At 53.8% G+C, this 23,228-nt stretch overlaps 1 protein-coding gene and 1 non-coding gene across 3 annotated transcripts in view; one reads left to right on the top strand and one right to left on the bottom strand.

The window, feature by feature from the left end:
- Positions 1–21,744, top strand: part of MPPED1 (metallophosphoesterase domain containing 1) — an 83,138-nt gene extending 61,394 nt beyond the window's left edge. For both annotated transcript variants that reach the window (XM_061418792.1, XM_061418791.1), the window contains exons 5-7: positions 15,016–15,131; positions 16,888–17,001; positions 19,407–21,744. In XM_061418792.1, coding sequence (XP_061274776.1) covers positions 15,016–15,131; positions 16,888–17,001; positions 19,407–19,525 — 349 coding nt within the window. In that variant the 3' untranslated portion in view covers positions 19,526–21,744. The remainder of the gene's footprint in view (positions 1–15,015; positions 15,132–16,887; positions 17,002–19,406) is intronic.
- On the bottom strand, positions 798–870 carry TRNAC-GCA (transfer RNA cysteine (anticodon GCA)). The gene has a single exon. It is a non-coding gene; the product is annotated as a tRNA-Cys (tRNA).
- Positions 21,745–23,228: the final 1,484 nt, after the last annotated feature.

The following is a 23,228-nucleotide window of genomic DNA, read 5'->3' on the forward strand; positions in this document are numbered from 1 at the left end:
GGGAGATCGTCTGGCCACCCTAATCCTGAGATAGCTGGGTTCTGCTTGCTTTTTGAATGTTGTAAAAATGGGCCCATGTGCTGTGCCATGCCTGCTTTTTTGACTCAATGTTATATTTTTAAGATTCCTCCAGGCCATCATGTGCAGCTGTGCTTGGGTCTTTTTTCCTTGCTGTGTAGGATTTCACCGTATGAATATTTCATGACTTATTTATCCATTCTACAAATAGGCCCATTATAAATAATATTACTGTGAACATCCTACATGTATCTTGGTGCACAGAGAGAGATACTCTTGAATGAGGATGCCCCCCCAACACACACCTAGGAATGGGGTGGTCAGGAGAGCCTCCGCATAGCTCTTCAGTGGAGGCCAAGAGGCACAGTCACTTGTCCCGCCCCTCTGCGAGCACTTTGTGCGACTTGTAAGTTGTGCCCATCTGGCGGCTGGGTTGGTATCACTATGTGGTCTTCACTTGCGTTCCCTTGATGACCTGTGAGGCTGAGAATCTTGGCCACTTAGCTTTCTTCTTTTGTGATGGGCTCAGGTCTTCTGCCCGTTTAAAAACCCCATGGACCATGGCCTGCCAGGCTGCTCTGCCCATGGGATTCTCCAGGCAAGAATGCAGGAGTGGGCTGCCACGACCAGAAGGTCTTCATTTTGGTGCAAAGTGAAGTCGCTTAGTCGTGTCTGACTCTTTGCGACCCCACGGACTGTAACCTAGCAGGCTCCTCCGTCCATAGAATTTTCCACGCAAGAGTACTGGAGTGGGTGGCCATTTCCTTCCCCAGGGGATCTTCCCGACCCAGGGATCGAACCTGGGCCTCCTGCATTGCAGGCAGACGCTCTACCATCTGAGCCACCTGGGGAGCAGCCTAAACAGTCACAGGTCTGTGTTTTTCTTTGTGGCTAGCGCTTTCTGTGTCCTATTTAAGAAAGCCCTCCCTTGAAGTCATGAATGTGTTTCCACATCATCTGAGATCTTCACGGTTTAGCCTTTTCTGTTTAGGTGTTAGCTCCACTGGCCGTGATCGCGCTGATGGCGTGAGGTAGGGATCCCATTTGGGATTTTCTGCGTGGCCTGGCACGCATATGGAGTTCGTCCTTCCCGGCTGCTCCATGTTGCCCTTCTCACCCGACAGGCGGGGAGCTGTATCCGGGCTGTCTCCAGCCCCTTCAGTCCACTTGGCTCCAGGACCACACTGTCTTAATTACCCTGGCAACCGATTTCTTTCAAGTCTCTTTTCCTGACCAGAATAGTTGAAGCTCCAGGAAAGCAGGGACCTGTCTTCCGGGGGGCAGGGCGGGGTGGTGTCATATCACCACATCCTCCGTCCAGCCCAGTATGGGAGGGATGAAGGTCTCCCTGGGAGCCACGGGCTTGTGTGGCCACCCTCCCAGGGCACTGTGACTTTCTAGAAGTCATGTCTGGTCTCCTCAGATGCAGACTGGGCATTGGGCACTGAGCCTTGGCCCAGAGCAGCTGAGAGGAAGGGAGCGGGAACCAAGCGCAGAAGAAGAGGAAGAGCTCAGCTGTTACAAAATCCTAAGTGTTAGAAAAAAAAAATTCCGTATACATACCGTATTCATTTATGGGTTTTGGATGCATTTTTTGTTCTCATTTAACTGAAAACGGCCTTGATTTTTTTTTTTAAGGAGTGAGAGAGGGAGTGAAGTTGGCACGCAGCTAGTCCATCTGGTCTAATTACGTCTGGTATTTTGAAAGAAGGCATCTACACCAGCTGAGACAGGAAACTTTGAGAAGTGGCGGCCGGGCCACTGCTGGGCGTCTGGTCTGGGATCCTGCTCGGTGGCTTGGAGGCCTGGCTGCCTGCGGGCAGGGCAGGGCCTGGGGGCAGCTGAAGGCTGAGGGTCCAGCGCTCTGCAAACCGCCAGCATGAGCGGTGACCTCGGGTCAGGTCTTGGCTTCTGGGAAATGACAGCGGGCAGTCCCCTTGTGCAGGGGTGTTCTTAGGAGTCAGGTCTTTGGCGTAAGATGCTTGGCACACACGGGAGCCCCACCCACCCCCAAACCTTTCCAGCTACGGCCTCGACTGCCCAGAATGGGGGCTGGGGGAGGTTGTCTACCTACAGCCTGTGTGGTCCTGGGCGAGGTGGTGGTGGAGTCCAGTCTGAGCTCCCGCTTCTCTGTGTGCACGGAGCAGGCCCGGTACAGGGTGGGGTGGGCAGACAGGAACTCAGCTGCCAGGGAATTTAAAGCCTGTGCCCCGAAGCTGCTGATGAGACAATAACATAATTACTGTTCATACCACTGAGTTGACCAGAGGCTCTCTACCTGTAGCTGCTCCAGCGGCTCAAGCCTTTACCACCAGGAGGAGGTCTGACCCTTGTCCCCATTATATAGCTGAGAAGACTGAGGCCCACGAGGTGAAGTGACTGGCTGAAGGTCCCACAGTAACTGAGAGTCCCGCTGGGCCTGCCCAGAACTGAGGACAGAGAGGTCGCTAAAATAAAATGCTTTCTAAAAGACTTGATGAAATACATCTTTTAGAGAAAAAAGAATAGAGGATGAAATTATGAGCTCCTAACTTTTCCCTTGCTTCTCAGCACCTCTTACCAGCATGTGGTCAAAGTCCTGGGAAGGCTGGGTCAGTGGGGCAGGATCCTGGGTGGGGCGGGGACCTGAGGCAGCCCGCACTGCCCCTGCGGGCCAGAGGCCGGTGGGCGACCACAGTGAGGCCAGCGTGGACTGCTGCGCCCCTGGCTGGGCTCCTGACCCTTGGTCCTCCTGGCTCGGAGTGAGGAGTGGCTGGGTCTGGGACTCGACTCCAACCACCTACAACCCTTTGCTCTTTTGCTATTAAGAAAATCTTTTAAATCTTAAAAAAAATACTGATTTTTCAGGCTCTGCAGTAATTCTCCAAGCTGTTTGGGGTGTTGTAATTTGAGGTTGCCTGCTTTTGTTCTGGCTTCCCAGGCAGCTCAGCTGTTAAGAATCCACCTGCAATGCAGAAGATGTGGGTTCGATCCTTGGGTTGGGAAGATCCCCTGGAGGAGGGCATGGCAACCCACTCCAGTATTCTTGCCGGGAGAATCCCATGGACAAAGGAGCCTGGTTGGGCTACAGTCCACGGGGTCACAAAGAGTCGGACACGACTGGGCAACTGAGCAAACAAGCACGCTTATGTTCTGCAAGGCTGTATCAGGGGGTCCTGGGAAGCCTGACTTGGGGGTGCCCGCAGAGAGGATGTCTGCAACAGCCTGTGGGTGCACATAGCCAGGGACTGCTTTCCAGTCCTTTCCTGGCCTAGAGTTTTGGCGGCCTGCAGGTTCACCACCTGCGGAAGCCTGGGTCGGGGGTCCAGGGGAAGCATCCTCTCCCTGGTGGGCGCATCTGCGTTTCCCAGAAGCCTTCTCAGGGCCAGCTTTGTGGTCACAGCACGGCCATGAAGACCCACATTCCCGGCTTCAGAGGCTGGAGGTCCTGGGGCATTTAAGCCATGCTTGTTACACTCCACCCTGCATTTCTAGACGGTTTCAGCATGGGCCGTGGGCGTGGTCTGTTGAGACAAGAGAGGCCAAGGCTCTTAGTGCCCTTCGGTACCTGCAACCCTCATTCCGCAGACTTCCCAAGAGCTGCTCCACAGTTCCCTCACTCTGCCAGGCACTCCCCACAGGACAAGGCAGGACTGTTCTTATCCCTGTTTTGGGGGGAGGGTGAGGCCAGGCGTGGGGGAGTCAAGTGACAGGTCCAGGATCTCAGCCATAGGCAGGAACTGGACTTGGGTGACTCCGAGGGTCGCCAGCCCTGACTTGCTTCATCAGCTGTGGTTTCCCAGCCTGTCCCCTGGCACATCCTTCCTGTAGCCCCTGTTAGGCTGCTGAACCAGTCGGGGCTGGCCTTCGGCGTCCCAGGTTCCTGGCCCCGTCAGTGGTGCTTCAGAGCCCTGTCCCAGGGCCCTGCCCGGGTGCCCCGAGTGAGGCCCCTGGAGCTGCTGGTTGGAGCATCGCAGAATCTTGGTTCATCCCTCTTTCCCCTGCCTGGAGCCCAAATCAAATTTGGAACAGCCCATGTCTGTTCAAGGGAAGCTGGGAAGCCTGCCTCTCAGGCTGACCACAAGCCCCACCTGAGCTGTGGTGCCCCGAGTGCCCCCTTGGTCAGTCCTGTGATGGCAACATGACAGACTTGGGAGGGTCCCCCAGGGACGAGCAGTGTCCTCCACCAGCGATCAGTTCCCTCTCCTTCCTCCGCCGGAACTTATACTTGTCATATACACCACTGGCGGTTGATGAGTTTTTTTAGAATAATTTTTATGTATTTGGGTGTGCTGGGTATTTGTTGCTGCGTGGGCTTTTCTCTGGTTGCAGAGAGCAGGGTGCACGGACTCTGGGGTGCACGGATCAGTAGTTGTGGCATGTGGCTTGTGAGCTCTAGAGCACAGGCTCAGTAGCTGTGATGCAGGGGCTTGGTTGCTCTGGGGCATGTGGGGTCTTCCTGGCTCAGGGATTAAACCTGTGTCTCCTGCGTTGACAGGCAGAGTCTTTGCCACCAGGGAGGTCCTGATCGACAAGTTTGGCTGGAGGAAGAAATTCCTCACCTTCTGACCCGACGCTGTGCTGCCTCTGGGTGCGTGCACACACATGCACACACTAACACACACACACAGGACCCCCACACTGCACAGGCAGCACGCACGCACACCACACAACACATACACACGTACATGTACACACACAGGGCCCTCACACCACACCTGCAGTACAGACACACACATGTACCCATTGTCTGTCTCTCCCATATGCTTCCTCTCACACATGTGCACACATGTATGTACCCATACACACACACACAGAGGTCCCCACACCACACGTGCAGTACAGACACTCACATGCACTCACATGCACACTCTCTCCCTCTCCCATACGCTTTCTCTCGCACACGTGCATTCCGTCTTCTCACACATGCACTCCTGCACACAGATACTCTCTTCTCTCACACACGGGACTCTCTTCTGCTCTGCCTTGACTGTCCTTATCTTTCCTGATTTCACACTGTTTTCTTTATAGAAGGGCCCCTCAACACACACACACACACACACGCACACTCTTCTACACGAGATTAATGTTTGAACGCGTCGTCTGCCTTCTTCCCGCCGCAGAGTCCCAGCCAGACAGAAGATGAATGACTCTGAGTGTGGAAGGGTGGGGAAAATTAATTAGCAATGACAAAGGACCCCATTTTGGGTTCACTCACCTCGCTGCTGACTTGCCGTAAATGGGCGTCAGGCGCGGAGTGTGACTGACGGGCCCGCTCCCGCTGGCCCCACCGCAGGGTGGGTGGCAGTGTCTCCCCCAGGCCCCCTCAACTCGCCAGCCTGGGAGATGCAGAGAAGGAGCCGGGCATGCCTGTCTCCCTCAGAGCCGGGACCTCCCCGGGAGACCGGGAAACCTGTGGATTGAGGAGTCAGCTGGAACTGGCTCGGGAGACCCGGGCATGTCACCCACTCTGAGCCTCGGTTTCCCCTTGCTGCAGATGGAGCACAGACTCGCTGGGGTGCCGAGAGGGTCCCAGGACACACGTGGACCAGTGACAGGCGTCATCCTCACCTGAGAGGCAGGGGGCCATGGCCAGCTCCCTGGAAGTGGCCCCAGAAAACTGGGCCTTTGGGGGACAGGGTGCTGGGGCAGGAAGGGTAGACGGGGATCAGGATGCATGGTGGGCCTGGAGTGGACCTGTTCCACTCGTCTTGCTTGAGCTTGTCTTGTCTTGTCAGGCTTGTCTGAGCTCAGGGGTGGCCTCTGCGGTGAAAGGTCCCTGCAGGTCCCTGCAGCCTTCCTCCTGTAGGAGGAGAGGCGGAAGTGGAAGCCCACCTGTCCTGCGGGAGCGGGCACTGTGAGAGGCTCTTCCCTTCCATCTGCAGGGCAGCCGCCCAGGCCCTCACCTGGGGAACAGGCTGCCTCGGGAGGCAGGGACGGTCCCCCGAGGGAGGGGAGTCGGGAGAAGCCAAAGATGTGAACATCGCCTCTGAGGTCCCCTCCGTGAAATGGGCACGCAGTTCCCCTAGGCAGGTTGTGGCAGTGGGAGGGAGAATGGGAAGCTCAGCAGATGGTGAGAGTTCTGTTTCTGGTCCTGGTAGGGGGTCTCAGGGCTTCAGGACTTCCAGGGGCTCTGGGGAGGATCCTATCGGGAGGATGCGGGGAGGAGAGGGTTCATGCTAAGTTCTTCCCACCTGCCTGTCTGCCAGGCAGAGCACCTGTCAGTTCGTTCCATCATTCATTCATGCATACCTGGTGCAAGCCCTCCCTGACATCTGCCTAGACCCAGTCATCTTTTGGGGCAGGAAGGACTCAGGGATGGTTGACCTGGGCCTGCTCAGAAGGAGCCCAGAGCAGGAAGGCGCTCAGAGCAGGAAGGGTTACCTGTGCTCGGAGATGGAGGTTATCAGGGGAAGCTTCCTGGAGGAGGTGGCCTTTGACTCAGGTCTTAATAAATCACGGGTCATGGGTTCCGAGGAGAGGCTGGGAAGGGCGTTTCAGATGGCTGGAACAGTATGAGCCAAAACCCAGAGGTGGGGAGAGGCTGGGCTGGGTTCAGGAAGCAGAGGATCGTTGTGGCTGGTGGGTGGTGAGCTCACTGAGGAGTCTGAGCCAGACGGTCCAAAAGGTAGGCTGGGGCAGAGCCCAGGGGCCCTGTGTGCCAGGCCACGCAGTCCAGGCTTGCCCTGGAGGTGATGGGGAGCCGTGAAAGGTTCAGGAGTAGAAGTCACAGGGTGTGTGAGAGGCGTGTCTTCTCTCTGCAGCCAGGCTCAGAGAAGGGGAGCAGACAGGGGACACTCAAGAGTTGTTCAGAGGGACAGGCAGCAGTCGTCATGCAAGAAGGCGCCCAGGGGGATCCTGTCTGGGTCAGCGGCCCACAGGGCACCGGATGCAGGAGCCAGCAGCCCTGGTCCAGGCCCTCTGGCCTCCTGTGTGTGCTCAGACACACCGCTTGGCCTCTCTGTGGCATTGTCTCCTCACCTCTCAAGTGGGGGCCTCCCGAGAGCTCTGTCCTGGGGACTGACTGAGCTAAGGTGTGAGCGTGGCTGGGAAAGTGGGGTTCCAGACGGCAGGACTCCTGGTGCTGCGGTCGTGGGTCTGGGGTGGAGGCGGAGCGCCCAGCTCTGGAGTCCGCAGTCCGGATTGGAGTCCTAGCCATTGCCACTTGGTTCCCAGGTAACCTTGCGCAAATCTCAGAACCTCTCTGAACCTCAGATTTTGCATCTGTAATGAGGCCGTGATGGTGGTTGCGTCCCGGGATGGGTGTGAGGACTGGGGGCTCGTGGACAGTCTTTGGAGCTTGGCCTGTGCGGGTGTCACTTCAGTGACCTCTTGGCATCCTCCAGTAAGGGGGCCCCTCCCCTGCCCTCTGCTCTCAGGCATTGTGCCCTGGTCTGGGTGTACCGCCGGGCCCAGCTGTACCTGGGGGACCCTGGACCTCCTCCGCCCCACACCCCAGCATCCCCGGGAGATGGGGTGGCTGATTAAATGGCCCCCGGTACATCCCCTTCCCAGAGGCATGCGCCTTACCTGGGGAGATGGAAAAACCAGAGCAGGGAAGGCTGTGTTTTCTACAGACAAGTATCGCCTCCCTCCCGCCTGCTGTTAGGGAACCCAGAATTCACACTTCAGGGGGAAACCGTTTAATGATTGGCCACGAGGAGGTCATTTATATTGGCTAAGCGGGCCTAATTAGATGGGATTCGAAGGTTACCATAAGCGCACAAAAAAGCTGTTAAGGGGTTAACCTCTGAGAGATTACATTGTATTCAGCGCTCTGTTAAAGTTTGAATTAATTTTTCCCATGGGTTTGTTCACATTCTAATTTTCAACTAAATGAGACATCTGTTTCAGAAAAGGAAAATTTGCTCTGGTTGTCATGGCAACTATCATTCTGTAAGAAAATTATTCCAATGGTTACTTTAGAACAGAAAGACAGAAATTCAGGACATAAAGCCGCCTGCCATTGCTCAGTCGGAATTCTGATCCACCTGAGCTCCTTGGGGTCTGTGATGTGTCTTGGACGGTGGGTGGACATCGGGGTTCCTGGCCCTGGGGGCAGTCAGGCTGTGGGTCCGGGCAAGACGCCAGCTGTGTTGGGGCCAGAAACCATGGCCCTGGCAGCACCAGGGTCTCAGGAACACTTGTGGGTCTCAGACCATGGCTGCCCCCAGGGTGGATGGGGGATTCTGGAGCTTGGCTGCTTGGATGACAGTCCCTGAGAGCCCCTGCCTGCCTTGTCCTCTGTCTGGAACCCTGGGCAGCCTTGAACTTCATCTCTGACCCCAAAAGTCCCCGCTGGACCAGGAGAGGGGGTCAAATGACCAGACGAGGATGCTGGGGGAATCTGGGCCAACTTCACTGTCAGTAAGGGCAAGGGCCACCCCCTGCCCTTTGGCTTCTCTTCCCATGGCATAAACCTGGATGGATGTCATGTATGCGTGGCTTTTCTAGACCCTGGGGAGTGTGGTCACCCTGAAGAGTCGGTCTCTCCTGCTGCTCTGGCCCCCACTTCCAGCCTCCCTTGGGAAAGGCCCACTAACAGCCTGCAGACCCCCTGAGGAACATCTCCTCTGGACGGTCCCTTGCATGACTTGACTCTCTGCTCCCCTCAGATTTCAGTCAAGGCCAGAACATGCCCATTTCCCAGTGACAGGGCCCCTGGATATCTGGAGGTTTGTTTTCGTGGTGGTGGTACTTTCGTTCTCTTAAATGTCCTCCCTCCCACCGTGTCTCCTTGCCCTCTGTGTCAGCCAGTGGGGCACAGCATCAAGCAGGAAGGAGCCCCTCTAATGGGTAAGATCTGGGGCACAGGCGTCCTTATCCCAGTTTACACACATACAGAGTCTGGGAGCATCCTGCCCTGGGGCAGAGGCGGGATGTCTGATGCCAACTTGGGTGCCCTTGGGCAGATGTCTTGGGCATCCCTGGGGGTAGGGTGGATTCCAGCTTCCCAGGATTATGAGGGCACGTGTTTCCAAGAACCATCTCTGGGGAAATGCCACCCCCAGACGCAGGCTCTTGGGTGCTGGAAGGGAAGGCGGAGTAGGCAGGGGCTCGTGTGGGTGGGCTCCCGGGAGGCCTGTGGGGCCTCTGATATGTTGCTGAGTGTCTTTTCCAACAAGCTGCTCCTGCCGCGACTCATGGGAACGAGCAGACGTCTTCTCTCCATACTGATGAGGTCTCGTTCCCCTCTTGTAAATATTTGATTAGGGTTTTTGAAAAATGGATGCTGTGTTTGCAAGGCAGCACCAGAAGGGCGTTGCTCCTTTTCCTGTAAGCTGATGGGCTGTGGGCTTCCAGGGGACCACCGGGCTTGGCTTTAGCAGCAGTTTCCAGGCTGCTGCAGCCTCCCCTGCAGGGACCCTTTCTCGGCTCAGCCAAAGTGGGGCTTTGAGGGCGCCCAGAGTCTGCAGACTTCAGAATGGTAGAGCTGTGAGCTCTATGTTAGGGCTGTCAACCGTTTTTGACCAGGAACTGTGGTAGGAAAAGCATTTGTCTTTTTTACTTTGTGACTCAGTACACCCTTATGTGGGTGTCTATTTAAATACAAATATATTTAACTGAAGTGTCCCTTCCCTGCTATGCTGTACTCTGATGTTTTCTATTCTTTTTTCCTTTTCTTTTTCTTTCTTTCTTTTTTTTTTTTTAATGTGGTTTGACCCTTCAAAACGCAGTTTGAAAAGCCCTGCCCTAGGCTAAAGGTTTTTCATCTAGGTTCCATGAGTGGGTTTCAGAAAGGGTTTTTCATGATAGAGATTGTGATGGTGGTGGTGATGGTGGTGGTGGTGGTGATGATGGTTATGATGGCGGTGATGGTGGTGGTGGTGATGGAGAGGATGGCAGTTGAAAAGCCTTGGACCAGGCCCTGTTATAAGCACTTTACCTGGATTAATTGTTTTCAAAGCTGTATTGAGGCAAATGGTGTTATTATGCCATTTTACAGGGGGGATAATTGAGACATAGAGACATTCAGCCACTTGCCCAAGGTCACATAGGTAATTAGAGGTGGACACATTCTAACCCAGGTCTATATGATCCCAAGATTCCCTCCAGTTCAGTTCAGTCGCTCAGTTGTGTCTGACTCTTTTCGACCCCATGAACTGCAGCACGCCAGACCTCCCTGAAAGTGAAAGTGAAGTCACTCAGTCGTGTCCGATTCTTTGCGACCCCATGGACTGTAGCCTAACAGGCTCCTCCATCCATGGGATTTTCTAGGCAAGAATACTGGAGTGGGTTGCCATTTCCTTCTCCAGAGATCTTCCCAACCCAGGGATTGAACCCAGGTCTCCCTCATTGTAGGCAGACGCTTTACCATCTGAGCCACCAGGGAAGTCCTAACCATCCATCAAAAACTGCCCGAGTCCACCCAAACCCATGTCCATCGAGTCGGTGATGCCATCAACCGTCTCATCCTCTGTTGTCCCCTTCTCCTCCTGCCTCAATCTTTCCCAGCATCAGGGTCTTTTCAAATGAATCAGCTCTTCGCATCAGGTGGCCAAAGTATTGAAGTTTCAGCTTCAACATCAGTCCTTCCAATGAACATCCAGGACTGATCTCCTTTAGGATGGGCTGGTTGGATCTCCTTGCAGTCCAAGGGACTCTCAAGAGTCTTCTCCAACACCACAGTTCAAAAGCATCAATTCTTTGGTGCTCAGCTTTCTTTATCCAACTCTCACATCCATACGTGACTACTGGAAAAACCATAGCCTTGACTAGATGGACCTTTGTTGACAAAGTAATGTCTCTGCTTTTTAATATGCTATCTAGGTTGATCATAACTTTCCTTCCAAGTAGTAAGTGTCTTTTAATTTTATGGATTCAATCACCATCTGCAGTGATTTTGGAGCTCCAAAAAATAAAGTCAGCCACTGTTTCCCCTGTTTCCCCATCTATTTGCCATGAAGTGATGGGACCAGATGCCATGATCTTCGTTTTCTGAATGTTGAGCTTTAAGCCAACTTTTTCACTCTCCTCTTTCACTTTCATCAAGAGGCTCTTTAGTTCTTCACTTTCTGCCATAAGGGTGGTGTCATCTGCATGTATGAGGTTATTGATATTTCTCCCGGCAATCTTGATTCCAGCTTGTGCTTCCTCCAGCCCAGCGTTTCTCATGATGTACTCTGCATATAAGTTAAATAAGCAGGGTGACAATATACAGCCTTGACGTACTCCTTTTCCTACTTGGAACCAGTCTGTTGTTCCATGTCCAGTTCTAACTGTTGCTTCCTGACCTGCATACAAATTTCTCAAGAGGCAGATCAGGTGGTCTGGTATTCCCATCTCTTTCAGAATTTTCCACAGTTGATTGTGATCCACACAGTCAAAGGCTTTGGCATAGTCAATAAAGCAGAAATAGATGTTTTTCTGAAACTCTGATTTTTTTCTGATTCCCTCCAAGTTGGGTGTAAAATCGCGTATGTGTCGGGAGGGGGTGTTTTTCTGCAGAGATAACCCTCAGCTTTCTGCAGACATGCTAAAGCAGGCCTGGGTCAGGTATGCCTCAGGGAGGAGGCACCTTCTGAGGGGACTTTCCCCAGTGCTGCCCACCTCACTGCCTTCCCCAGCCCCAGGCACCTGGTCACATCACATGGAGGGCACGTCCTGAGGTTGGGGATCCCTTGGGACAGCCCAGACCTGGGGGTGCAGACAGCTCTCCGTGCCCGCCCTTACTGTCTATTTCTCTCTGACAGGCCCCACGGGCAGATCCCCAGGTCCCTACCTATACGGGTGGTTCCTCTGGTACCCACTCATGGCTAGGTGTCCAGGAACCCCATCCCCCTGCCCCAAGAACAAGGCAGGAGGCACAAGTCACCCTCAAGATCAAAACTTAGCCTGGTGGGGGCTTGGGGAGATGGTAGCCTGGCGTGTGCTGCTTGCTTTTAGTAGTAAGTTTGTCTGGGTGGTACCTGGGGGCTTTCATTCCAAATGGAGGATCATATCCAGCCTTGAGGTTTTGGCTGCAATCCCAAGACAACAGAAAGAGTTCTGTTTGACATCCTGTTCACAAGCTCACTCATTCATCCAGGCTCTCTCTCTCAACACCAGTCATTGAACAAACATCTGCCCCTCCCCTGGGCAGGTGCTGGGCATTTGGGGTGAGAGGGAAGATGGAGGAGACAGGGCTTTGAAGGAGAAACGTGACCCAGTGTCCCAGGCAGGGGTCATGGGTGAGCAAAGGCTGGCGGCAGAAGGGAATCCCACAAGTGTCTGAAATGGGAAAAGACCTTTGCCCCCAAAAGGCCATTGTGGCCGCTCATCTTCCTCCTTCACAGGCCTACGTTCCAGGATTTGACACTGCAGGCTCAAAGGCTACGGGGAGAGGGGGTCAGTTCTGGGTTTCAGAATGACTTCTACACTGACCACGGTGTGACCCTGGGGACCTCCCTTCCTCTCTCGCTGAACCTCAGTCTTGTCCAGAACCTACCATGGTGGGACTAAATCAGTTCTCAAATGCTGTCCCCTGGAACCCCCAGGGTTCCATAGAGGTGCACTGGGCGGCTGCCAACAAGGCAGAGGCAATGGGCCAATAGCCAGGGATGTCAGCCTCCCCCAGGGGTGCTCACGGGCCATGAGGGGGATTTTAGTGGCAGCTCTGGGCACATGAGAGGCTTTGAATGTGAAAGCCCAGCCCCACGACCAACTTGTGTAGAGTATGCGGCCAATGGCGGGGAGGTGCCCAGCCTGGAGGTCTTTGCACCTGGGCCCAGATCCCTGAGCCAGCTCACTTCTCTGAGCCTCTGGTTCCTCATCTGAAAAATGGGAATAATCCTAGCCCTTAATTCACTGGGTTCTTGTAAGAGTTAGGTGAACCCTTTCCTGTGATGTAATCAGATTGTTGTTGTTCAGTCACTGAGTCGTTTCTGACTCTTTGTAACCCCATGAACTGCAGCATGCCAGGCTTCCCTGTCCTTCACTATCTCCTGGAGTCTGCTCAAATTCATGGTCATCGAGTTGATGGTGCCATCCAACCATCTCATCCTCTGTCGCCCCATTCTCCTCCTGCCCTCAATCTTTCTCAGCATCAGGGTCTTTTCCAGTGAGTTAGCTGTTTGCATCAGGTGGCCAAAGTATTGGAGCTTCAGCTTCAGCATCAGTTCTTCCAATGAATATTCAAGGTTGATTTCCTTTAGGAATAACTGGCACCTGGCAAAAAGTAGGTGTGCAGGGAATGCTGGTGACAATTTTTGCTCTCTACTCCGTGGCTCTCAGTCTCCTCATCCATAAAACAGGAAGAAAGAGACCTGTCTGCTCACCTTGTTGCAGGTGTGAAGGTCCCTAGGGTGGCCGATGAGGAGGTGATGGTGGTGATGGTGATTAGTTTCCTAGGACTGCAGAACTAATTATCACAAACCACAAAGCTTAAAACAACAGGCGTCAATTCTGCCCAACTCTGGAGACTGGTGGCCTGAAATCCAGGTGTCACTGAGGTTAGTTCTTACAGAGGGGACTGAGGGAAGATCTGTTCCCTGTCACTCTCCCAGCTTCTGGTGGTTGCTGGAAGCCTGGGGGTTCCTTGACTGGTAGACAATCACTCCGATCTGTGCAGCCACTGTCACATGGCCCTTACCGCTGAGTGTCTGTGTTTTCTGAGGACACCAGTCACTGGATTAGAACCGCTCTAATCAGGTATGACCTCACCTTTATTATGTTGCAAAGACCCTACTTCTAAATAAGGTCACATTCACAGGTATTGGGTTCATGCTTCCACATATATTAATATTTTGGGGGAGACACAATTGGACCCCCAATGGTGATGATAGTAATGATGATGGTGGTGGTGGTGGTGGTGATGACGATGGGGTGAAGGTGGTGGTGGTGGTGGTGGTGGTGGTGATGGTGACGGCGATGATGGTGACTTTGTAGATGCTAAAGGCTGTGTTAATTTGGGGATCTCATAATGACTTAGCCCTAAGAGCTGACTCTTAGTTGGGATACCTTCATTGTCAATGAAAACCCAGTTCAGATGGCCTTCTATTGGCCCACGTAACTGGGAAGTGCAGGGGTGCGGTGGGTGTCAGGTGCAGTTTGATCCAGCTGCTGCCCTGGAGCATGTGTTCCAGCCATCTCCCTTTAGGACAGTGTAATAGGTGCTGACAACTCCCAGGGTAAGAAGCTCACTGGTTGATATGCAGGTGTGACAGCGTTCCTTTTCTCATCACTGAAGCAAACATCTGGAGTTGCCTCCAACTGGAAGGGTTAAGGTCACATGCTCACCCTGTGGGATGGGGAATGGCTTGCATTGGTCCGTCTAGGGCTGGGAGGGGCAACAGGTTGGAATTCTGTTCATTGGTCTCTGTCCACCTGGCCCTGACCTTGATGTTGAGGGTGGACTCAGCACTGTGGAGCCCCTGCTGGGAGCTTCAGGGTGGGGACAGGAATGAGCATTCCTACCTGGGACCTTCTGTCTCTTGCTGGGGGCCCCACTGGCCCCAGATGTGGGAAGGATGATGGATGAGCATTTTCCCACCGTGGGGACAGGTGAGAGTATTCTCTGGATTTGCTTAGAAGGGCTTAGAGCAAGAGAGGTCTTTGGCAGAAGATTTTTTTTTTTTTAACTTTCACTTAAAAAAATTACATGACTATTTGGTTGACCCAAAAGTTTGTTTTTTCTATAACATATTATGGCCAACCCAATAATATTCTTCATCATAGAAAAAAGATGATTTTGTTTTTTTAGTAGTGAAGCCAGAAGGAAAAGGTGCATCAGGGGCCTTCCCTGGTATTTCAGTGGTTAAGAATCTGAGCTTCCTCTGCAGGGGGCATGTGTTCGATCCCTAGTTTGCGAACTAAGATCCTAAGTGAGACAAAGCCAAAAAAAAAAAAAAAAAGCCAAACAAGACTGGTCACTACCTGGGCAACAGTCTGGATGAATTCGCACCTTGAATCCCCATCCAGGTGGACACCTCCTGGGTGTGAGGTGCTGGGTATCTGACTGGTTCGGATGGCCACCTTTCCTGACTCTCATTGCCCCCACTCTCGGTGGCCAGCTCTGAACCCCCTGCTCTTCTCCTACAGGCAGCCCTGGTTTTACGGCTGGGGTTTTAACCTCCCACGTGGCCAAGCGCTGCTTGAGAAATGGAACCTCATTCCCGAAGGCGTGGATGTCCTGATAACCCACGGACCGCCGCTGGGTAAGACTCACCTGCCCCCACCTCGGGCGCTTGGCCCCGGATGCCCGCTCGTGCTGGGAGGACACAGGGGCTCTGGTGCTGAGGCCGGGGCCGCTGGGCCTGTCCAGGGAGCTGCCAAAGGGTGCTAGGGCACCAGTCACCCCCCTGTCGCTCTCATTTCCTGAGCACCTACTGTGTGCTGGGGGCTCCACGTGTTACCTCCTGGACTGCTCACAGCCAGGTGGTGAGGTTAGACTCAGCTGCCCCTTTCACACAGGTGGGCACCGTGGAGCTCAGGGGTGTCAAAGACCTGGTCCTGGGGGCTGAGTACCACAAGGTCACTCCCAGCAGGCCCCATCCTCTGCACCCCTCACCCCGGGAGACCACCCACCCCAGCAGGCTCCAGCTTTCCTCCCAGCCCCCACGGCCCCCACTTCGGTCCCAGCTGATGACACCACTTGTCATCCCAGATGGGAAGGTTGTCAGGTGAGGCCCAGCGCAGCCCCAGAGTCCCTCGCTCTGATACCTGTTCTGGGGGAAGCTGTCCTGAGCACCTATGTGTGCCAGACGACCAGCCAACACCCTTGGGTGCCTCCCTCCACCCTCACAAAATGTTCCCCATTTCCAAATGGAGGGAACCTGGAGGCCCAGGGCCCTGGCATGGTTTAGGCACGACAACGTGGCTTGTAGTGGGGCTCTGGAGCAGGTTTCTTACTTTCTCCCTCCTTTCTCTGTCTCCTTCCCTACTTTCCACCTCCCTATCCATTCCCCAACTGGCATCTTTTGAGTTCCTGCCTCACCACACCTGCTTCACATACAACACACAACCCCTGCTCTGGGGGTTGCCTGTGTACTCAGCCCAGCTCAGTTGTTAAACGAATTGTTGAATATGGCACAGAGAGGTTAAGTGACTTGTCCAAGGTCACACAGCCTGGGACTTAAACCCAAGGGTCTGCTCCAAGCCTACTTTCCTCCCACTTCCTGCCTCTCCCCTTCTCTTCCTCCTCTCTCTCTCTCTCGTCTCTAAGTCAGGTCCACTGCAGCCTGTGTGATTCTTTGCAGGATCCGTCTTCCCCTCCCCAGCAGTTTTAGAAACCTGTTTCTCCCGCCCAAGCAGAGAAGGGGCTGAGCTGAGCCCTCGTTGTCCGCTTGGAGTAATCAATTACTCTTCGTTTGTGTAGCCATGTGAGGCTAATAAGCCGCCACCATATGGGCAGCTCCGGGAGGCTGGCCGTGCGAGCAGACGCAGACGCGGGCACGTGCGTGAAGCTGCAGTGGATAAAGAGGGTGTTTTCCTGATTTTGTGATGTTTGTTTAGAAAGTTTCCGACCTGCAAATTCTGCTCCCGGACTCCTCCCTGCTGCTGGCTCACCTTGGGCCTCACCTGTCCCTCTCAGGCCTCAGTTGGCTTCTTTCTGCAATGGGTGGATGCCAGCCTTGAGGCCACTTTGAGCACGAATGGTCTGGAGGCTCTCAGCTATGGAGCCGTCTTCCCTACCCCACCTCCGCCCTGTGCTGCCTGGCACACTTGGGCTCTTATAAGTGTGTTCTCTGTGAGGCCCTGCGGGAGGAGCAGGGGATGAGGGAGGTGGGGGAGGCCACAGGCCCCAGGAGGTGCACGCTGGAGCCAGGCTTCCCTCCCTGAGGCTGGGGCAGGGCAGGGTGGGTCCAGGACTGCCGTGTCCCTGAGACTGCAGAGCTGCGACCTGGGCTTTGCGGGGCCAGGGCCGGGCCTGCCTGGGCCCCGTCACTGCCCTCCCTCTCTCTCCCCTGCCAGGCTTCCTGGACTGGGTCCCCAAGAAGATGCAGCGGGTGGGCTGCGTGGAGCTGCTCAACACGGTGCAGAGGCGCGTCCAGCCGCGGCTGCACGTCTTCGGCCACATCCACGAAGGTCAGCGAGGGCGGGGGCCGTACACGTGGTTGTTGTTATTGTTCAGTCGCTCCGTCGTGTCTGACTCTTTGTGACCCCATGGCCTGCAGCACGCCAGGCCTCCCTGTCCTTCACTTAGCTCCTGGAGTTGCTCAAAGTCATGTCCATCAAGTTGGTGATGCCATCCAGCCATCTCATCCTCTGTTATCCCCTTCTCCTCCCGCCTTCAATCTTTCCCAGCATCAGGGTCTTTTCCAGTGAATCGGCTCTTCCCATCAGGTGCCCAAAGTAGTGGAGCTTCAGCTTCAGCATCAGTCCTTTCAATGAGTATTCAGGGTTGATTTCCTTTAGGATGGACTGGTTTGATCACACGCTGGTGGGGGAAGTGCACCTCACTGGCTTCTCAGGGGGGCCCTCTTGGCTCCCTTGAACCCGGTCACCTCTTCCCTGGCCAGTGGGAAATAGCCCACCGCCTACATACACTTTGTATCTACATATGTCTGTCTACACGCTGGCTGTCAGTTACCTATTGCTGAAGTGTTTCATCATAGGAAGATGAGGGCAAAGTCTGGCAAGACTCAGGGGTAAGTTTTACTTCCTAGAGCCCTGCAACTCTGCCGTGCCTCTAGCCTGAGAAGTCTTCAGAGATAGCAGGGGGCTTTCTGGAGGAGGGGACATTTGGATGTGACCTAGAGAAGGATTGCATTTGGGGGTACACTGTGAGCTGTCTACAGGGCTGGAAGCCTGTCTTCCTATTTATGTCTCTATGGCCCGGCATACAGTAGGTGCTTAATGAATGTGGAGGGCTGCCTGCCTACCTGAGGGGCTCTAGTGGCACTTCTCCTCCCAGTGTCCCCACCCAAGACAGACATGAGGTTCTGCCTTCTGTCCTGGGGCAGGACCACTTGCTGTGTCCACATGGCTGGAGTTGGGGGGTGTCCATATCATCTCAGGCAGTGGGCAGGGTGGCTGTGAAGGTGACTGGCAATGTTGGTGGCTGCAGTCCTGACTGCCTCCCTGTCCCTGTCCTGGCCTGTCACTGCCCAGGATCTGAAAGGTCATGGGAGAGGTGGATGGCGCATGTGCTGCAGGATAATAATAACGCCTGTCGCTTTCTGTAGCCCCACTGTGGACATATAAGACCACGCCCTGCATGATTGTACAAGCAAAATGCAGGCTCCAAAGAACTCGTAACCTGTGCAGAGGAGGGGAAGTGTCCCTTTTGGTGCGGAGGTGATCTGAGCTGAAGATTGAAGAGGATTCTGACAAGTAGATGTGGTGGGAAGAGGGTATGATGAGGACAGAGGTGTGGAGAAGAAAGTACGTGACAATGGCGGTGATGGTGACCAGGGTGGAAGTGGGGAGGATGGTGATGTTGATGGTAGTGATGATGATGGTGGTGGTGCTTGTGGTATTGAGGTGACAGCGATAGAAGTGATGATAGAAGTGGAGATGATGGTGGTGGTGGTGATGATGGAGATGATGGTGGTGGTGGTGATGGTGGTGATGGTGGTAGTGGTATTGAGGTGACAGCGATAGTAGTGATGATAGAAGTGGAGATGATGGTGGTGGTGGTGGTGATGGTGGTGGCGGTGGTGATGATGGAGATGGTGGTGGTGATGGTTCTGATAATGACAGTGATGGTGGTGGTGGTGGTGATGATGGAGATGATGATGGTGGTGGTGGTGATAGTGGTGATGGTAGTATTGATAATAGAAGTGGTGATGGTAATGATGGTGGTGTTGGTGATGATGGTTCTGATAATGACAGTGATGGTGACGATGGTGGTGGTGATGGAGATAATGATGGTGGCGGCGGCTGTGGTCTTGGTAGTGATGATGGTAGTGTTGATAATAGAAGTGGAGATGGTGGTGATGGTGGTGGTGGTGGTGATGCTGATAATGGTGTTGGTGATGATGGTTCTGATAATGACAGTGATGGTGATGGAGATAATGATGGTGGTGGTGGCTGTGGTCTTGGTAGTGATGATGGTAGTGTTGATAATAGAAGTGGAGATGGTGGTGATGGTGGTGGTGGTGGTGATGCTGATAATGGTGTTGGTGATGATGGTTCTGATAATGACAGTGATGGTGACGATGGTGGTGGTGGCTGTGGTCTTGGTAGTGATGATGGTAGTATCGATAGCAGAAGTGGAGATAATGGTGGTGGTGGTGGTGGTGCTGTTGATGATGTCATTGATGATGTCTTGACACGCACTTTCCAGGCACCGGGCTGAACACGTGGATTATTATGTCATTTGCTGCTCACAGCAGGTCGGGAGGAGTTTCTTGCTAATACTCGCCCCAGACATCTTTAGCCTCCTGCGGCTAAGTGTCCTCTGACTACCACACCCGCCAGACCACCATCAATTGCTCCGGGTCCTGGTGTCGCTGCTCAGCCCTGACCACTGTGTGCTTACTTTCTAGGGTATGGAGTCATGGCGGATGGGACGACCACCTATGTGAATGCCTCTGTGTGCACCGTGAACTACCAGCCCGTGAACCCACCCATAGTCATCGACCTCCCCACCCCCCGGAACTCTTGACTGCCCCCTCGGCCCCAGCCCTTCCCACCGCATCAGCTCCATACGCCTGGCCGAGAGCACGGACCCCCAGCCGCCCTTCCTTCCCTGCACACAGCCTGTCCAGCTCCGGGAACAGCCCAGCCGACAGGCTGAGGCCTTGGAATGAAGAAAATCACCCCTGACTCTGTCCCTGGAGTCGGGACCCGCGGGCTGTTGGGGGCTCCGCACTCATCGCTGATTTCTGCGTGTCCCTTCCATGTGTTCCTTGTTAAAGGACCTACTATGCTCACAGCCGCGTCCTGCTTGGGACGTGACGGAGTCTTCATCTGCTCAGTTGGACGCCCTCGTGGGTTTGGGAAGCTGCTGCTCTTGGACGGATTCTGAAGTTCTGGCACAAAATCTCCCTCTCACTGAGGGTCTGAGTGGCTGCACGCCTCAGGGTTGGGAGGTGGATGGTTGGGGTGTCGCAGTCTGAGTGCGGGCAGCCCTTCCGCTTCTCCCAGGCCTCTGAGGGAGCGATCAGGGACGTCTCAGGAATCGGGCTGCGTCTGGCCAGGCCACCCGGCCGTCGGCTTCTTGCCGTCCCGTGTTTTCTTCCTGTGGGCATTTTTGCTGATGTGAATGATGGCCTGAGCATCCTGGACACCCGCTTGGAGCCTGGACTTGGTGGGGTGGAGAGGGGTTGGCTCTGTAGAATGAGCTTGTTGAAGACCCAGGACTGGGCCGGAGGATCCCCACTGCTGGACACCCCTGGTTCCCTGGGGTGTGCCGAGCTCTGCAGAACCCAGCAGCCGGGGGGTCCGTGGGCCGAGGCAGCGCTGTGCCCTGTGTGCCCGTGGGGATGTGGACACACTCATCCTTGCGCCCCTCTTAACCTAGTGAGGTGAACCTCGGGGCTCCCACTGCTGTCCTCGGATGTGTTCTGGCCCCCGGTGGGATTTCCCTCGCCCCTTGGGTTCTGTCTCCCCTGCCCTTGGCTGAGATGGCTGAATGGTTCACAGTTGTGGTACCGGGTAGCAGCTGCCCCCTAATGGGAACACGGCCCAGAGTCAGAGCCGGGACTGGACTCCCACAGTTCCACCAGGGGGACTTCAAGGACTGCAGCGTTGGGCTGAGTCTCTCTGATGGACAGAGAACCAGCCAGGCCTGCTTGGGGTGAGGCCGGCGAGGCCGAACTGGCATGGGCAGCATTAGATTCTTTATTTAAAATTTAGGTATTCTGTTTATCATAGATTTTTTCTCCCCTGCATTAATTTTGGTTTTTAAAAACACTGCATTAAAATAGTATCATTGATTTGGATCACCGAGTTTTTTGGTGCCCTCTTCAATTGTGTGTCCGAGAGGAGGGCCCTGCCTGCCTCCTCTTCATCCCAGGCCTGGGAACCAGCATTTAATGAGCCCTTTGCAGATGTGATCCCATTTCCAGCGCTCCTGCAAGGTGGGTGCTGCTGGCCCTGTTTTAGAGATGAAGCGATTGAGGTCAGAGAGGTGAGGCAACTAGCCTGAGGGTGCACAGCTCAAAAGAGGCAGAGGCAGGGTTTGAACCTTGGTCTCTGGCTTCACAGCCTCCTGCTCTGCCAGCACCCGAAGCTCTGCCCCTACAAGGCGATGCAGGACTCAAGGCTCTTTTTCTTTAAGGATCCTGTTCAGCACCTGTCGGGTTCGTTTCTCACGGAAAGCCCCTGGAGCCCTGGAGGACTTGGATCTCTGAGCCCAGGGTCCCAGGAGACCGTGATTCCTTCCCTATGAGAATGGGGATCCCATAGGGTGAAGGACCCATCCAGGGAGCCCAGGAGCAGCAGCATGCTGGCCGGGGCCAGCTTTACTCTGCAGCCTGCAGGGCTTCAGGAGTCCTGTTCAACCCACGTGGTTCCTGGTAGCCGGGGATGTTTACAGGGTCTCTGGGGGCACCTCAGACGCACGGCGTGTGTGTGCTTAAATGGGTGGCGATGACTCCAGACTCTTTCGATCGCCTCTACTGAATTTCTATGCGGACCAAGAACTATAAACTTAAAAAAAAATTCTTTTTCCTAAGGTATCTTCAGAATATGGTGTATTTTTATGTGGAAAATAAAAGTTATGAAGGCAGCTGTTACTTTAAAAGAAAAATTCATTAAAAGTCCTTGAGGTATGAAAGATGATGGCGTGCTCCTCAATCATTTTGGCATAACTTGATTGTGGCTGTAATTTTTTTTTGTCAAGCATGTCAGACAATAAAGTCTTTGTAAAAAGAAAGAGAAGTCCACTCGGTGTCTCTTCCTCTGTCTCTGGGTGTTGTGTGGGGCCTGTGGGGGAGGAGAGGTGTCCTCCTGGCCAAGTCCTGGGCTGAGTTCAGAGGCCGAAGACCTTCTGGGTGCCAGCGACTAGCATCCTTCTGCTGGCTCCGGCTTCCCTCAGAGGTGGTTGGCACGTGCACTTCTGTGCCCTGTCATGTTCACGTAGCTCGAGCATCTGGTCCTCCCCCAAACAGTATTTCAAGGTGGCCTTAGCTTTGGCCTCTTCCCGGAAGCAGCAAGTTCCAATCCAGCCCGTGTCAAACTCAGGGTCCAGGTGTTGCCCAGGAAAAGCTCTGGCAGATATAATGACTACAGTTCTAAAGCTCCCTAGCTGTAGGAGTTCTGCCATTTTCATCTGTCCATCCGTCCATTGATCTATCCATCCATCTATCTATCCACTATCTAACACCATCCATCTATCCATCCGTCTGTCCATCCATCCATCCATCCATCTCACCACCGTCCATTTATCCACCCATCCATCCATCTAACCACCATCCATCTATCCATCCATCTAACCACCATCCATCTATCCATCCATCCACCTATCCATCCATCTCACCACCATCCAATCACCATCTATCTATCCATCCATTCATCCAATAACCATCCATCTATCCATCCATCCACCCATTTCACCACCATCCATTTATCCATCCATCCATTTATCCATCCATCCATCTAACTACCATCCATCTATCCATCCATCTACTTATCCATCCATCCATCTCACCACCATCCAGTCACCATCTATCTATCCATCCATTCATCCAACAACCATCCATCTATCCATCCATCCACTTATCCATCCATCCATCTCACCACCATCCAGTCACCATCTATCTATCCATCCATTCATCCAACAACCATCCATCTATCTATCATCCACTTATCCATCCATCCATCTCACCACCATCCAGTCACCATCTATCTATCCATCCATTCATCCAACAACCATCCATCTATCCATCCATCCACTTATCCATCCATCCATCTCACCACCATCCAGTCACCATCTGTCTATCCATCCATTCATCCAACAACCATCCATCTATCCATCCATCCACTTATCCATCCATCCATCTCACCACCATCCAGTCACCATCTATCTATCCATCCATTCATCCAACAACCATCCATCTATCCATCCATCCATCTCACCACCATCCATTTATCTATCCTTCCATCCATCCAGTCACTATCTATTCATCCATTCATCCAACCACCATCTATCCATTCATCCATTTATCCATCCATCCATCCATCTCACCACCATCCGTTTATCCATCCATCCGGTCACCATCTATCTATCCATCCATTCACCCAACAACCATCCATCTATCCATCTAGTCCAACCACTGTCCATCCATCTACTCACCCACCCATCAATCCATCCACCCTGCAAACATTCACTCAGCACCTCTCTTGGACCTGATTTGCAATAGGGA

Source organism: Bos javanicus, chromosome 5 (assembly GCF_032452875.1).
Source record: "Bos javanicus breed banteng chromosome 5, ARS-OSU_banteng_1.0, whole genome shotgun sequence".
Classification (NCBI taxonomy): Eukaryota; Metazoa; Chordata; class Mammalia; order Artiodactyla; family Bovidae; genus Bos; species Bos javanicus.